Here is a 16,071-nt window from a genome sequence, read left to right on the forward strand (position 1 = left end):
TTGAAGTTGTTTGAATGTCTTATAATGCTCTTGTAATAACTTAAACCTAACGTTTATGATGTTTGAATGGTGTATTTTAATCTTTGATAGGGTGATAAACAATTTAAGAAATTCGGGAGTAGTAAGTAAAAGATGGGATGCCCAACCTTTTTAATGTTGAAGGTAAGGTACCCCCAAACATTTTGATTGTTTAGTGAATGGGGTATCATCTCGGTGAAAAATCAATTGATAGGGTACTCATCAATCCTAGAGGCATACTTTCATTGTTTTCCTCATTTTTTTGCTAGGTAAAATAATGGACTTGAGTGATTTCCGAGCGTCAAGAGACAGGAATCATAACCTAACAAACCAGCGGAACTGTAAAGTTCCATGACTAACCCTTAAGAGTAAACACCCGCAATGCTTAGGGTGCCTCTCTCAATTGTGTGCTCTGCCTGCTCATTTAACCCGTCATTTGTGTCAAGACGCTCGGTTGCAGTTGGTCTACCATGCCATAATTGGGTTTGAGGATGGAGTGCCATGTATGCATTAGAGATAGCTCTCTACAGAGGTTCAGCCACTCCACTGCTCCTTCCAACAGTAGGAAATGTATGTGTCCAAAGAGATACAAGCAGAGGCATGGCCTTGTTTCCTAGTCCAGGGTGGTCATCCATTTCCTTGTAGGTGACACCAGTGCTCAGGTTAGATTATACTGGGTTATGTGTGTTTGCAAGCATGGTAGCTATGTTATTGACATCAAACTTTCTAGTAAACATCGTTGCTGGACCAGGGTCATTGTTTACCGCATGTTTTACACCCCTAATACTACTACCTCTTAATAATACATCTGTTCAGTATTAACCACATAATACTTCTAAGATGTAAGTATATTAAGTACATCATGAATGTGTAGTTGACTGACAAAAGAAATGAAACAAAGAATCTACAGTTTGTTTTGGGGTCTTTAGGTCTCCCTAGCAACATTGATGGTCTTTTATTTAAGAAATACCGAAGATATACAGTTAGGATCACATTGACATACTACAATGCATAAAGCTGAAAATAGGACTACGGGAAAATATTCTCCAATGTCAAACTTTTCGAGTTTTTTTATAAGGATATCCATGTTGGCATTCAATTGGAACTCATGACCTCATAGAAAGTGATGGTAACAACCATAATCAACATTGAACAAATTTGAAAAACAAATAGCCAAGATGTGGCAAGTTCAATTCATGGTCAATTTGCCGGATTAAACCAAACTCGTTCAATTCAAGTTTGGGGCCTCCCAAACAGAAAAATTATTAACAATGACTAAACTAAATCGGCCTGGTGAGCATTGGAAAGAGAGACCTTGTGAATTCAATATAAGGTAAATGTGGAATTATTAAGAAATTAGAATTGAATTTCTAGTACACCAAGTAACACAGATTGAATTATAGTTACCATTTACGTGAGCTAAAAGTACAATTCTGTTCACTACAATAAAATATCAGAACATTTAACTATGAACTTTGAAGAAAGAAAGAATGAATTAGAGTTTTAAAAAAAAGTTATCTAAAAATGAGATAAAAAGGAACCAAGTAGAAATATAAAAAAAACTATATCAAAAACCAAATCACACGTAAAAGAAGTTAATAACTCAAACAACTTACATTTCCATCACCAATGGCACATGAGCCACCAAAGAATATACAAGATTGGGCTTTGGCACAAATGTAACAGGCATGTCAATATGATGGCGATCATTACTGAAAAAACCCAAGTTCCACATATTCTCTATTAAATACTTGATTCGGGAATGATAATCAAGTATAAAGTGATTTCATGCAATTATATATACGATGTGACATGAATTTAGCTATGAGTTGCTGCAATAACCTATTTGGTAAGCAGCAATTATATTGTCATAGTACCTATTTGGTAAGCAGCAACTTTCATCTTTTCAGGAGTTGCAGCAATAAGCTCGTAAGTTCTTGCTAAGAAGAAATCTTTGCATTTCTCCATTACTTCTGAGTTGGAACTTGTATGACTCTCGCCCCACTTATTAAAATTACATTCCTGCAAATTCAATTCTTTTCAGAATACATATAACTATAAGATTCTCTCTCACACATATGCATGATGAATGGAGAAAAGGAAAAACATTAAGTTCAATTCTTATGCTTCTATTACCAATGGGCCACCAAGATAATGGAAAAAATTGCATCATGCCCACTGCTACAGTCCCATGACTAAAGAAATCAATATTAATAAAGCACAGCTCGATACAAGAGATTAAGCCCAATTGGACCACATGATCAGGTAACATGCTTTGCTTTGGTTCAACTAACTCAGGTAGTTTCAGGCACATTATCCATATGGACATCTGGGTCCATCTAATACTACTTTGAATTCCTTTAATTTTTTCATTAAAGTTTCTATTAATTTCCTTTGCAGTTAATTCATAAAACTCCAACGTAATAAAATGGGAGAGATTTGAAGAGAAACCCTTTTAAAATATTTTATAATTCCAACTCTGCCCTAGATCTCTTTTTAAACATTTTTAAATTCTAAAGCCATCCCAATTTCTCTCCTATCAATCCAAACATAGTAGAGAGAAACCGAGTTTCTCTTCGCTCCACTTCTCTCAATCCAAACATAGTGTTAGAATTTTGTAGAACTCTACTTTTAGTCCATTATTTGGTTACCTAAGAAATGGATTTGCTTGGAAGCTTTCTTCAAGATCTTTTGATCGAGTTAAAAGGAGAGTTAACCCTTAAATTCACAGGATCCCTGAAAATAAATAAAGAAGGGATTGCACAAATAGCATTCCCTAGAAAACGCAATTTTCAGGTGCATGATTTTATTTGGAAGCTTTCTTCAAGATCTTTGGGATAAGACTTTGTTGTTGTTGTAGAATTATTATGAACCATTTTCCTACCATCCTTATTTGGAACACTCCATTTTAGGAGTCTTAAGAAAATCTTGTTCTGCATTACTTACCACCAAACTTATCTTTACAAAAAAAATTCACGAAATGCTTTTTGCAGCAAAGCAAACTTATAGAACCATGAATGACCAAGACCTACACAGCATTTGCATGTCCTGTACTCCTGTAAACACTTCTCTCAAAGAATTCCACTTCTCTTTGGCACGATGTTAACAATAAGTGGACCTTCCATCACTCATTTTAAATGAGGGACCACGGGCATTGGCATTGGCTTTGTTTAGATTTCTATTTGTTAGATTTAGGATTTTGTATGAGTCTGATTCTAATTGTAAACAACTGTTGAAGTTGAATGTGTTATAATTCTTTGTAATGTTGAGGCAATAACTTGAATCAAACTTTTGTGATTTTTGAATGGTGTGTTTTTGAATTTTAATATTTAATTTGGTTGTGATAAATAAGGGAAACACTTAAGTAACATTGAAATTGACATCATTTCAAACATTATTGATGTGGATTTGGGTACATAACCATAGATACTTTTTCATCAAGAGACGAATGAGAAACATCTATGGTTATGTGCACACCAATGTTTGAAATGATGTCAATTTCAATGTTACCTTAGCAAGACTGATAAATAATTTATGAAAGAGTCCTGTTGGGGTGACACAATGACTTGGTGGCGTGCACACAACCATAGATGCTTTTCCACGAGATATGAGTAAAAAGCATCTATGATTGCGTGCACCACCACGTCCTTTGTGTCACCTCTTTGTTTGTGTCAATCCAGCACTAGTCTTTGTTAAATTGGGATGTAATAAGTAAAAGAATAATGATGAATGCACACAGTTGGATATGTTGTTGACGTGGCAAAGACATGAAACCACACATCTTTTTCTATCTATCTAAATGAAAAAGATCAATGATTCTGTGCACTTGCCAAGTCAGCTATATACCCAATCACGTACCAAAACCGCATGCATTCATCACGACTCCAAGTAAAAGGATTTACGAAATAAGCATGTGAGGGTATTTTGGCAAAAAAAATATTTTTTAAAAGGGCATTTTTTTATACAAAATCCATTTTCAAAGTGTATTTATTGAACTTTAGTTTAGGGCACATGTTAACAAAATCTTAAGTAAAATTTCGGGGGCCAATAGCATCTCTCTTCCAATTGAAAGAGGTGAGTTAATGTTTGAATAATGATGAACACAAGCTGACGTGGTGAGGGCACAGAATGCACATTTTTTTCTAGTGTATTCTATGATTCTACATTTATCACGTCAGCCACGTACCCAATCACTCACCCACCCAAACCGCGTGCATTGATTTCTCTTTCTTTTGCACATCAGTCACGTATCCAATCGCGAACCCACCTAAACCGCGTGTATTGATTTCTCTTTCTTTTGCACACCACCGACAGCGGGGTTAGTTTTGGTATTCTTTAGAGAAAGAACGTACAATAATTGCTAATAGAAAGAGAGAGAGAGAGATGGAGAAGACCTTGGCTCTAATAACGATGTCCATCTCTTATCTTATCATTTATTTAAAGAAAAAAAATGTTTCTTATTTTTTAAAAATATCTTTTTAAAGGGTATATAAGTAAAAATCATAAATATTTTTCATCGAGATACGAGATAGAAGTATATATGGTTACATGCACACCAATGTTTTTGAAAGGATGTCAATTTCAATGTTAGTTTAGCACGACTCGAGTCGATAAATAATTTAAAAAATTAGGATATAATAATTAAAATGATTTTATTAACAATTTAATGGATGCAATAAGTAAACCTTGGAATAAGCATGTGAGGGTATTTCGGCAAAAGAATATTTTTTAAATGGTATTTTCGATACAAAATCCAATTTTGTATTGCACTTTGAGGTAAATGTTAAAAAGGCCTAATTAAAATTCGGAGTGACAATAGCATCTCTCTTTGGAAGAAGTGAGTTAATGTTTTACTTTCTCTTCCTTTGACAACGAGGTTAGTTTTGATATTTTATAGAGAAAGAAGATACATTAATGGTTTTAGAAAAAGAGAGAAAGGTCGATAAGACTTCACTTCAATGATGTCCTATCTTTTGTATTTTTTTTGTTTTTTTTCTTTTGCACCGACAGTAGGGTTAGTTTTGATATTTTTTAAAGAAAAGAGGTACAATAATTACTTTCGGAAGAAAAAAAAAAAAAAAAAACAGACAAAAAAAGAGACGACGGAGACGACGTTGACTCTAATGATGTTCATCTATTTCTTATCTCATATGCTATTTATTTATTTATTTAAACAATTAATGAGCTTCTTGTTTTCTTAAACCTCTAAGAGCTTTGATTTTATTTGTTTTTTCACATAATCAAAGAGAGAATTAATGGGAGATGTCGTAGCAACCATTTTTTTTCGGAGATTAAATTCACTATTGTAGACACCCCAATTTGCACGAACCTGTTAGGAAAGTCTAAATTTCCTCGAATTGATTTTGAGTTAGACTTAAACTTCTCAATGGACCCACATTGCCACTTGGCATCATATTCATGTATACATGCATGCTATTTGCATCTCATATCATGCCCATACCTTGTCCCTAAACTTATGTCCATCACCCATATCCTAAGTCCAAACTCAAGTTCATATTCCAAACCCAAGTCCATGTCCTAACCCAAATCCAAGTCCATGTCCTAACCCAAACCCAAGTCTATATTCAAACCCAACACCAAGTCCATACCCAAATCTAACACTAAGTCCCTCCTAAGCCCAAACCCAAGTCCATATCCTAACTCAAACCCAAGTCCAACACCTAGCCCATTCCAAGTCCATTCTCTCACCCCTTCACAAGATGACACATGTTGATACCTCATAAGCCTCCAACACCCAATGCATCATCGAATTGGAGAGTCAACCTTTCCTTTGTGAAAACTCAAGAATGCCCTTCTCAAAAAGTCTAGTCAAATCAAAAAGGTTATTTGGTAAAAAGCATCTATGATTGCGCGCACCACCACGTCCTTTGTGTCACCTCTCTGTTTGTGTCAATCCAGCACTAGTCTTTATTAAATTGGGATGTAATAAGTAAAAGAATAATGATGAATGCACACAGTTGGATATGTTGTTGACGTGGCAAAGGCATGAAACCACACATCTTTTTTCTATGTATCTAAATGAAAAAGATCAATGATTCTGTGCACTTGCCAAGTCAGTTGTATACCCAATCACGTACCAAAACCGCATGCATTCATCACGACTCCAAGAAAAAGGATTTACAAAATAAGCATGTGAGGATATTTTGGCAAAAAAAATATTTTTTAAAAGAGCATTTTTTATACAAAATCCATTTTCAAAGTGTATTTATTGAACTTTAGTTTAGGGCACATGTTAACAAAATCTTAAGTAAAATTTCGGGGGCCAATAGCATCTCTCTTCCAATTGAAAGAGGTGAGTTAATGTTTGAATAATGATGAACACAGCAGCTGACGTGGTGAGGGCACGGAATGCACATTTTTTTCTAGTGTATTCTATGGTTCTACATTTATCACGTCAGCCACGTACCCAATCACTCACCCACCCAAACCGCGTGCATTGATTTCTCTTTCTTTTGCACATCAGCCACGTATCCAATCGCGAACCCACCTAAACCGCGTGCATTGATTTCTCTTTCTTTTGTACACCACCGACAGCGGGGTTAGTTTTGGTATTCTTTAGAGAAAGAAGGTACAATAATTGCTATAGAAAAAGAGAGAGAGAGATGGAGAAGACCTTGACTCTAATAACGATGTCCATCTCTTATCTTATCATTTATTTAAAGAAAAAAAATGTTTCTTATTTTTTTTAAAATATCTTTTTAAAGGGTATATAAGTAAAAATCATAAATATTTTTCATCGAGATACGAGATGAAAGTATACATGATTACATGTACACCAATGTTTTTGAAAGAATGTCAATTTCAATGTTACTCTAACACGACTCGACTAGATAAATAATTTAATAAATTGGGATGTAATAATTAAAATGATTTTATTAACAACTTAACGGATGCAATACGTAAACCTTGGAATAAGCATGTGAGGGTATTTCGATAAAAGAATATTTTTTAAATAGTATTTTCGATACAAAATCCAATTTTGTATTGCACTTTAAGGTAAATGTTGAAAAGGCCTAAGTAAAATTTGGAGTGACAATATCATCTCTCTTTGAAAGAAATGAGTTAATGTTTTACTCTCTTCCTTAGACAACGAGGCTAGTTTTGGTATTCTATAGGGAAAGAAGATAGATAATGGCATTAGAAAAAGAGAGAGAAGTGGATAAGACTTGACCCAATGATGTCCTATCTTTTTTTTTGTTTGTTTGTTTTTTTTTTTCCCGACAGTGAGATTAGTTTTGATATTTTTAAAGAAAGAAGGTACAATAGAAGGAAAAAAAAAAAAACAGAGAGAAGAGAGACGACGGAGACTACCTTGACTCTATGCTACTTAGTTATTTAAACAATCAAGAGCTTCTTGTTTTCTTAAACCTCTAAGAGCTTTGATTTTATTTGTTTTTTCATATAATCAAAGAGAGAATTAATGGAAGAAGTCGTAGCAACCATTTTCCTTCGGAGATTAAATTCACTCTTACGTGAGGAGTTTGAAATATTTGGTGGCCTAGAAGATGAAATCCTACTTCTTAAGTCCCAACTTTCACATCTAAATTCTCATATCCAACCTTTCCATAGCGAACTCGTTCAAATCGGTTACTTCAGTGCCATGTCCAACATAATAGGCATTGAATTGAAAAAATCGATTCACAATTGGTTGGTTAGGTTCAAAGAAACCATCCATGACGCTGATGATTGTATCAATCTATTCATCATTCGGATGAATAATAATAGCAAAGATGGGTTGAATGACTCAGATGGAATAGTGGCTGCTGCTCTGCTCGGATGTGAATTGAGAATTATCAACGAATGTCTCGTTGAAATTCTGGATGTCAAGTCTCAGCTGGATACTACAATTGCGTCATTGTCGATCGAACATAGTGCTATTATTAATGATGAAGGTGAAAATTCTTTTATAAATAAATTTATTACTTTATCGATAGACCTTAAATCCTGCTTCATGTACTCTTGCTTTTACCTTCACAAGTGGCATGTAGATAAAGACATGATGGTTCAACTCTTGATGGCCGAAGGTCTAATTGAAGAAATTCTAGGAGCGAGAATGGAGGATATTGTCGAAAGCAATATCAACAAGTTAATTGAACTAGGAATGGTTCAACTTCAACATGAATATCCATATCTGCCCGACTCTCTTCACTGCTCTGTTCCCCAGCCATATCATCACTGTGTTGCACAAGGAGATGAATATTTGTACATTAAGGATATTCGTTACCTATTTATCAACGACAAAGAAATAGCATCCAACTTGGAAAATATCCATATCTCATCAATTCGATCTCTATTTATTTCAAATCCCTTGGAAATGGAATTATACAATTGGAAATTGTTGCGGGTGTTAAGTCTCTATTTTATAGGAAGTAAGAGCATCATAATAGAAGAAGTGGGAAATCTGATAAACCTAAGATATCTAAATTGGCGTTTGATACGCCAGAGAAGCTTCCAGAGAGTATAGGCAATCTTCGAAACCTCCAAACTTTGGATATTAATTGTCCTTCGTTTAAAGAAGTACCAAGTGGAATTCTGAATCTCTTACAATTAAGGCACCTTCAAATGAACAGTTACAGTTATAATGAGGAACGGGCTTTGGCCCTTATAGGGATAGGGCGATTGACGAACCTCCAGACTTTGAGTGGTATAGACGTCGGTGATGGCATTGCCAGTGAGTTAAGTAACTTCACCCAAATCAGAAAGCTTGGAATTGTTCAGTTAACGGAAAAAGATGCAAGTGAGTTATATGCTTCTATAATGAAGATGACTGGACTTCTCTCCTTATCTCTATCAGCAACAAATTTGAACGAGTATTGTTTCAGCGAAGAACACTTGCTACCTTCTTTGGAACCATTCTCGCCTCCGCCTCTCCTTCAAAAGCTTCGTCTAGTAGGGTGGTTACAGGAAATGCCTGATTGGTTCAGCTCCATGAAAAACCTCACTCACTTAGTTTTAACGTATTCTAATCTATTGGAGAACCCAACTTCTGTCCTTGAGTCTCTTCCTAACTTGAAATATCTTGAATTAGATTTCGCCTACACAGCAAGGTATATTGGTAGAGAGTTCTGCAGGTCTGGTGGGTTTCCTACTCTAGAGACTCTCATTATTATATCCAGGTCTCTAATTGAATGGATGGAACTTGAACAAGGATCATTCCCAAGCTTGAAGTTCCTCTACTTTTATTGTCCGAGATTGAGAACTCTCCCCGAAGGTTTGCAATTAATCACCACACTCCAAATATTGAAAATTACCAATTATCATGGTGATCTTGCACGGAAGTTGAGTCCTGATGGAGGCCCAGAGAATTATAAGATCAAACACATCCCAAGGATAGAGTTTCATTGGTAAAATTCTTCCCTTTTAATTTTATTTCTTGACAACATGTTGATCGATGGTGTTAAAAAATGGTTGTTATTTATCAACTTATGAATTGTGGTTACAAGAGCTTTCTTTGTGTTAAATATATAGAGATGTTGGATGGTCTTGATAGGTCTATAGAAATTTCTCAAATGTGACTACACTTTTAAACCCATTAATGTGGAAAGCCTAAGCATTATGAAATTTTTTTTTTTTTTTTATATTTTAAATTCATTAAAGAGGTTGAGATAAATTAAGAATGTCATCTCGGTCTTGGAGGCAATCATGCGAGAAAGTCAAATTGAATCATTCGTGATCTAGGATGACTCAACCAATATTTTGAAATCTTGGCGAAGGTTTTGAAAAGTCAACCTAATTAACCAACGTAATTTCATATTTTATATTGTTTTCTAATACTTTAAATGCTTGTGATCTATATAAGATATGATTTTGTGGTTGAGCATTTGAGCATCTGTTGAATTGAACCACCTTTTAATAGATAATAATCATTTTGAATTTGAGCATCTGTTCTGCCCCTACAATTAATGGACATGGGTAGGGAGTATTTAGGGTATTTTAGTGTAAAAGCTTACCATTTTAAAATTTAAATATATATTACACAGTGAAAAAACAGGGATTGGTAAGTATTTTGGAACGTGCACTGTCCCAATTATTCAACCACTCTAGTAATTCTAAGTAGAAATCTGATTTAACAAACAAACTAGTTTGTAATTCAAAATTAAAGTTAAATCATATAAAAGAAAAATGAGAAAATCATTAAAAGAAGAATGAAGATAAAAAAAAATCTGATGATAACAGTGGTCTATATATATATATATATATATAGATACGTGTTTTTGTTTTCTTTTCTATAAGTACCACTAGGGTACATAGAGAGACATGGACTGAATCTCTGACTCCCATATTTTCTTTAATAGTTGAGAAAAAGTCGTGCATTGCCAATAGTGTCTTTATTGGAAAAACATGTTTTAGGAATTAAAATGAACACTATACCGGAAAGAGAACTTTGACATAAGTTGCCCTCGTTTTGAGAAATATCTAATAAAAAAATAAGTCATGGTTGAGAAATAGTAAAAATTGAGGTGCCAATAGAAACTCTCTATCTTCTCTTTTTTGTTTTGTTTGGTTTAGATTTCTATTTGTTAGATATAGTAAAAATTGAGGTGCCAATTGTAAACACTTGCTGAAGTTGAATATGTTATATTTCTTTGTAATGTTGAGGTAATACCTTAAATCAAACTTTTGTAATGTTTGAATGGTGTATTCTAATATTCAAGTCCATGCTTTGCGACAAATGGGATATAAATACAAATACCCGTTGGTCCCAGGTAGGTGATTTTGTATGAAATCACATGTTTGGCTTAACATATCTTCTTTGTATTGTTTACAAACACCTATTAAAAGGTACTGAAGGATGAGTTGCATGTGAAAACATTCTGCACATCAGAAAGATGAGTTGCATCAGCCAAATGAACTTCTTCGGATTTGAAATTTCAAATCATATGTTCTCAGGAAACTTGTTTTTTTTCTTTTCCTGATCCATTTGGGTCTTAGAGAAATGGGGACCAAAACAGGATTTTGTGTTCTTGACATTATCAAAATCACATTAATTTTTGAAAAATTGCACCTATATTATTCATAATTGATTCCAAGAGAACTGGACTTAGTGATGAAATTTTATAAGAAGATTACACCTAGTTAATTGATTCCAAAAGAAATGGATTGATTGGATCATCAATACTCAATGGGGGTGAGTTTTGGTTATGGTCCATTCAAGAGTTGTTTTATCAATTGTACAATTTTGATTGGTTTGCATATCATTGATTGTTTACAAAAAGTTATGGCATGATAAATGATACATGGGTTTGATACTTCTTTTCGAGAAAAGATTTGTTGTGCAAATGACTATGAGCTTAGACCTACGTATTTGTAGTACATAGATTGTTTTGTCATTACATGGAGTGTATCATCCCATTTGTTTTAGCTCATAAAGAAAAATATTCATGAATCTTTTGATTCAGTATGAATTCTAAATCTTACAATTTCTCACACTGATTTGATTTTGACAACATTGCTACACACATGCATGGGGTATTTTTCTCTTGATGTTCCTTTCATTGCGTATTTATTCATCTTTATAAAGGATATGTTTAATTGTTATTGGTACAGGTGAAGGATGGCCTTGGTTATTGCTTGGGGGGTGTGGAACGAGAGAAATGACAGGGTGTTCAATAATAAGATTAAAAGCTCTCATGCAGGTTTCTTGGAGATCTTGGGCTTTTTGTACCTTTCGTCAAAACACTACATAGAGGTTGTGGGGATTACTTTTGATGATTTTGTTTTTAGATGGAACTCTTTATGTAATAACTGATGTTGTAGTTTTCTTTTGGTTTGCTGCTATTTGTGAGGCTTCCTTGGCCTCCTTGTACTTTGTTCTTCCTCTTTTCTTCAATATATTATACTTATAAAAAAAAAGGATAGGCTAAGGAATGACCCTAGGTACAAATCTGTCAAGCATGAAGAAAGAGGGATTTTATTTAACAAGTATATATATGAATTGAGGGTTGTGGAAGAGGAAGCTGAACAAGCAACAAAAGCCAAAAGGGACGAGTCGGTAAGCACACATGTTTTGCTATTGAACTGTTTGGAATGGGTTATATACAAGGTGATGCCGAACAATGTCCAGGTAACCTAAATGTGAAACTTATGTTCCAAAGTTTGCACAAAACCAATCAATATGATCATGTCGTCGTCATTGATCTGCACACTTCAGAGTGATTCCAATGATTTGATGAAGGGATTCATTTTTGGATGATGACAGATATTGGTGTAGATGTTATATGTTGGATCACTTGAGATTATCTGTGTGAAAGATAATCTCTTTCTGAAACTTTTGACCATGTCAAATGAGGGTTTCAAGTTAATGGTACAATGGACAACCCAAATTTTTTCAATTTGTATCCTCTTTTGGTAATGCTAGATATGTTGGAATGAGCTCTTTGTTGAAAGTTCTCAGAAAGGAGGCAGTTGCTTCTTATCAAGCTTTACTAGTAGAAACAATTAGAGATCCTCAGGTAGTTTCCAAATCTTACCTTGGCTAGTTCAATGATGTTTGGTGGACCATGCAACACAAAACTAGATTCACACCTAACATTCTTCTCTAGAAGTCTATTACTTCAAATTAAATCTCCTATTTTGGCTAATAATGGTGTCAAAATTCGGATTTGTTAATTATTCACTAGGGGGGGGGGGGGGGGGAATTCAATTTGGTTAGTTCAAAAAAATTCGGGAAAGTTTCGTGAAAAATCGGCAAAATTTCAGAGATTATACAAAATATGTTTTTGAGTTTCTTGCCAAAACCCAACATCTTCAAACTCTCTAAAAACCCTGTAAATATTTAAAATTTTGGAGGTGAAGAGTAAAAATGTTCCCCAATTAATTGAGGAATACTCAATTAATTCATCAATTTGCCGATTTAATCGGTTAATCCCTAAGTCGGAGAGTTTTGTGACTATCTAATTGAATCCCAAGTTTATAGTTTCCTGGTTAGTACCTACTTTGAGTTAATTAAATATAACTTTTGTGCCTGCATATGCATTTTTTAGGCATCGTGGAATGAATCAAAGCCTAAATTGGAGACAGATCCCCAAAGGCGTACTATTAACTCTGAATTAGATCAAGCTGACACAAAAAAGTTCTTTCGGGAGCACATTAAGGCACTTCACAAGGTGATTCCACAACCATTTCGTGTCACCTGTTAGGATTTCCATATCAGAATTGTTGCTATTACACCATGTTGTTGATCCTGTAATTATTGAAGGTACACGCTCTTTGAATGTCCTAACTAGGATGGAGGCAATAAGGTTTCAAAGATCTCTATTTTGCTTTTTTGTGTGGAACAATTTGATGGAAAAAACTTTGAAGTGCCCATCCCGCTTTAAAATTTCGATAGAACCCTCTCGCTTAGATGACATGTGCTTCTTCAAGGAGGTATCCCAAATATTAACAAAAAATAGGGGTGAAATAAAAACAAAAGAGGTTACGTGTTGTGTTGCTAGGAGGGTTCCTCCAAAATTTTGAAGTTGCCAGGCTGCTTCAAAGTCGGACTCCAATTTGATGGTTACGATCATTTTAGAAGGGAATTTTTTACTCTTCGATACTCACACCAACATATAACGAAATGTAATCAATCGTCATTTTTCACATACCATATGGTTATTTTAAGAATAATGATTTTCTGATGCCCCATCACAGAACCATAGATCATTTCCTCGGGATACGCAGAACCATAAATCTTTTCCTTGCGTATCTCGAGGCAAATAATCTACGAGTCTATGATGGGGGCGTATGTCAGATATCATGACTCTTTTTTTAATTTTAATCTGATGACATAGGTTTTATGCTTGTTTCATGATGTCCTAAAGTTTCACACATTTCCCCTATTCCATCAATTCCTTCAAGAATCTATAATTGCCACTCTGATCAAAATATTTCAATTTCTTGGCCAACTTAAATAGACATTCAAAGAACATAAATTCAATGCTTGATTTTCCCTTCAACGATGTGCACGTGACTTACAAACTCTATTAGAGGATGTTATAACTGCAGAAGCAGCTACCGAAGTGACTGAAGATGGGAAGACCGTTCTTACTTCTTGGTCGACTGCTAAACGCCTTCTAAAGTCTGATCCTAGGATGCCGAGAAAAGATAGAGAATCCCTATGGTGTCGACATGCATAGGAGCTGCAGCGAAAGAAAAAGTTGGCATCTCATACAGCGGAAGACAAGCTTAATGCAGAAACAATAAGTAGAAGCTCATTTGATTCTGAAAGGTCACCAATAGTTCCAAGGAGAACTTATGGCCGGAGATAGCTTACAATATAAGAAACTTTACATTTAAATTTTTTTTTGAACTTGGTATTTACTCAATTGGATTTCAGGGTCCGTCTATGAATTCAACGCCTAATTTTGGGGTTTCGCCCTTGTTTTGACAATACTTGAGTGCAAGGGCCTAGAGTTTCAGGTGATTGATTATTTCATTTCTAGGATAAATCCCATTTTCATTTCCAAGACATACATGTATTGATTTTTCATTTGCAATGTGGCATAAAATGTTAGCTCAGTTCAAATATTGGTCTAATCAATTTTTGTAACTTTTTTCCTTTTAGATCATATGTCTTCTTACATTTTGTTGCTTTTGCAGGATGTATTGATGTACAATTTTTTTGGCACATCTCCTCTGAAAAATCATTTAGAGTAATCTATGTTTATATGAAGGAGCAAGACGTGCTTGACTCCGCTGCACCAAGTTTCACAAAATTTGGTAAGGCCAAACACAACATCCTTTGATCTGAACTTAAGCAATTGGAACGTTGCTATAAAACGTACAAGGCAAAGGTTATGGATTTGTGAGAATATACAAGATTTTCGAAGCCTATGTTTGACTATTGGAAGAAATTGTGCCTTGTCCAAGTTAGATTACTTGATGACTCACTTGCACAGGCAATGCAAGTTGCTAGCGGCAAAGAGGATTGGAGTTCATGTGGTATCAAGGTTTGAACTGGGATGTTTGAGTTTTCTCTTCTTTCTTTTTTCATATTTGTTTTTTTTTTTTCCTTATTGTTCGACTTCATCACTTGTTCTTATATTTGGTAGAGAAGTTCTGAGTCATTCCTAGGATTCTCTTACATATTTAACATCTTCGCAGATATTCAACGAGGGTAACTTTGAGATGGCAACAATGTGCTTTGAAAGAGCTGGAGACCTGTACAGGGAGAAATGGGCGCGGGCTGCTGGCCTTCGAGCTTCGGCCGAACGTATGCGTAGTTCAAATCTTGAATTGGCTTGTATTGCCCTTATGGAGGCTGCCACAATTTTTGAAACTATTGGCAATGCTGAGATAGCTGCCCAATGTTTTATTGAGTTAGAGGAATGTATATATTTTAGATTTGTCATTGTATTATATCTTGTCTCTGAAAATTTTGGGTGGGTTTTGTGATCGTATGTATGCGATCTATCTATGAAATATTTTATGTTATCTTTCTGAAGTAGGAAACCTTCAGTTGGGTTTATCAACTTGCAGATTCGCAATATCATTTATGTTTTTTTTTTTTTTTTTTGAAGTCTTTTAGTAGCTACTCTTGTTTTTCATGTCTTACGATAGAGTTCACTCAGTGCCCAAGTTTGCATTTCATTTTTAAGAAACAAGTGTCACTATTGATTGAGAAATCACATCCACACGTAGACGATGTGATTTCACCTAACAATGTTTCTATTGAATCTCTCGTTTACTTTTCGGAATTTATGGAGGGAAAAAATTATAAATATATTTGGGTACTTTCGATCTCTTGGAACACTGCATGAAAGAGAGTACCTGACTTATGGGGAGTTCTGTTTGGGTTTCTTGGGTGCATGGAAAATGAAGTTTAATCAGATTGCCATCAACATGTTGCTAAAAAATGATGCCTATTGGAAGAAAGAAATCGATGACAGAAGTCTTCGTAAGAATGGGCACTTGATTGGTATGGATGCTCACCAATTTTTCTCTACCACACAACGTTATTGGGTTTCGGAAATACTTTCAGTTGGTATGAAAGTATTGGAGAAACTCGAAGCTCTTCATATGTTCTGCATTCAGAATTCTTTCTCATTATTT

The 16,071-nt window shown here is 34.8% G+C and overlaps 2 protein-coding genes across 4 annotated transcripts; both read left to right on the forward strand.

Moving 5' to 3' along the window:
- Window positions 1-7,319: 7,319 nt before the first annotated feature.
- Window positions 7,320-15,553, forward strand: LOC147397841 (disease resistance protein RPP8-like). Of its 3 annotated transcripts, XR_015179625.1 has the most exons (7): window positions 7,320-9,383; window positions 11,587-12,031; window positions 12,398-12,491; window positions 13,023-13,145; window positions 14,026-14,223; window positions 14,357-14,439; window positions 14,620-15,553. XR_015179625.1 is itself a non-coding variant. In XM_086446883.1 (3 exons), exons 2-3 carry the CDS (start codon window positions 8,602-8,604, stop codon window positions 11,588-11,590), a joined length of 786 nt encoding a protein of 261 aa, XP_086303009.1. In that variant the 5' UTR covers window positions 7,324-7,931; window positions 8,018-8,601; the 3' UTR covers window positions 11,591-11,964. The 3 variants fall into 3 exon arrangements, 2 of the variants coding, with proteins under 2 accessions (XP_086303009.1, XP_086303007.1); XM_086446883.1 differs by lacking the exons at window positions 12,398-12,491; window positions 13,023-13,145; window positions 14,026-14,223; window positions 14,357-14,439; window positions 14,620-15,553 and having other exon boundaries at window positions 7,324-7,931; window positions 8,018-9,383; window positions 11,587-11,964; XM_086446881.1 differs by lacking the exons at window positions 12,398-12,491; window positions 13,023-13,145; window positions 14,026-14,223; window positions 14,357-14,439; window positions 14,620-15,553 and having other exon boundaries at window positions 7,324-9,383; window positions 11,587-11,964.
- Window positions 7,460-8,503, forward strand: LOC147397842 (uncharacterized). Its single transcript, XM_086448880.1, has one exon. The coding sequence runs from the start codon at window positions 7,460-7,462 to the stop codon at window positions 8,501-8,503; it is 1,044 nt and encodes a 347-aa protein (XP_086305006.1).
- Window positions 15,554-16,071: the final 518 nt, after the last annotated feature.

This window comes from Akebia trifoliata, chromosome 7 (genome assembly GCF_017979445.1).
Source record: "Akebia trifoliata isolate Shusen 1 chromosome 7, ASM1797944v1, whole genome shotgun sequence".
Classification (NCBI taxonomy): domain Eukaryota; kingdom Viridiplantae; phylum Streptophyta; class Magnoliopsida; order Ranunculales; family Lardizabalaceae; genus Akebia; species Akebia trifoliata.

Bases quoted from the DNA above. Each gene is read 5' to 3' on its own strand.
- LOC147397842 (XM_086448880.1), top strand. From the start codon at position 7,460: ATGGAAGAAGTCGTAGCAACCATTTTCCTTCGGAGATTAAATTCACTC.
- LOC147397841 (XM_086446881.1), top strand. From the start codon at position 8,602: ATGAACAGTTACAGTTATAATGAGGAACGGGCTTTGGCCCTTATAGGG.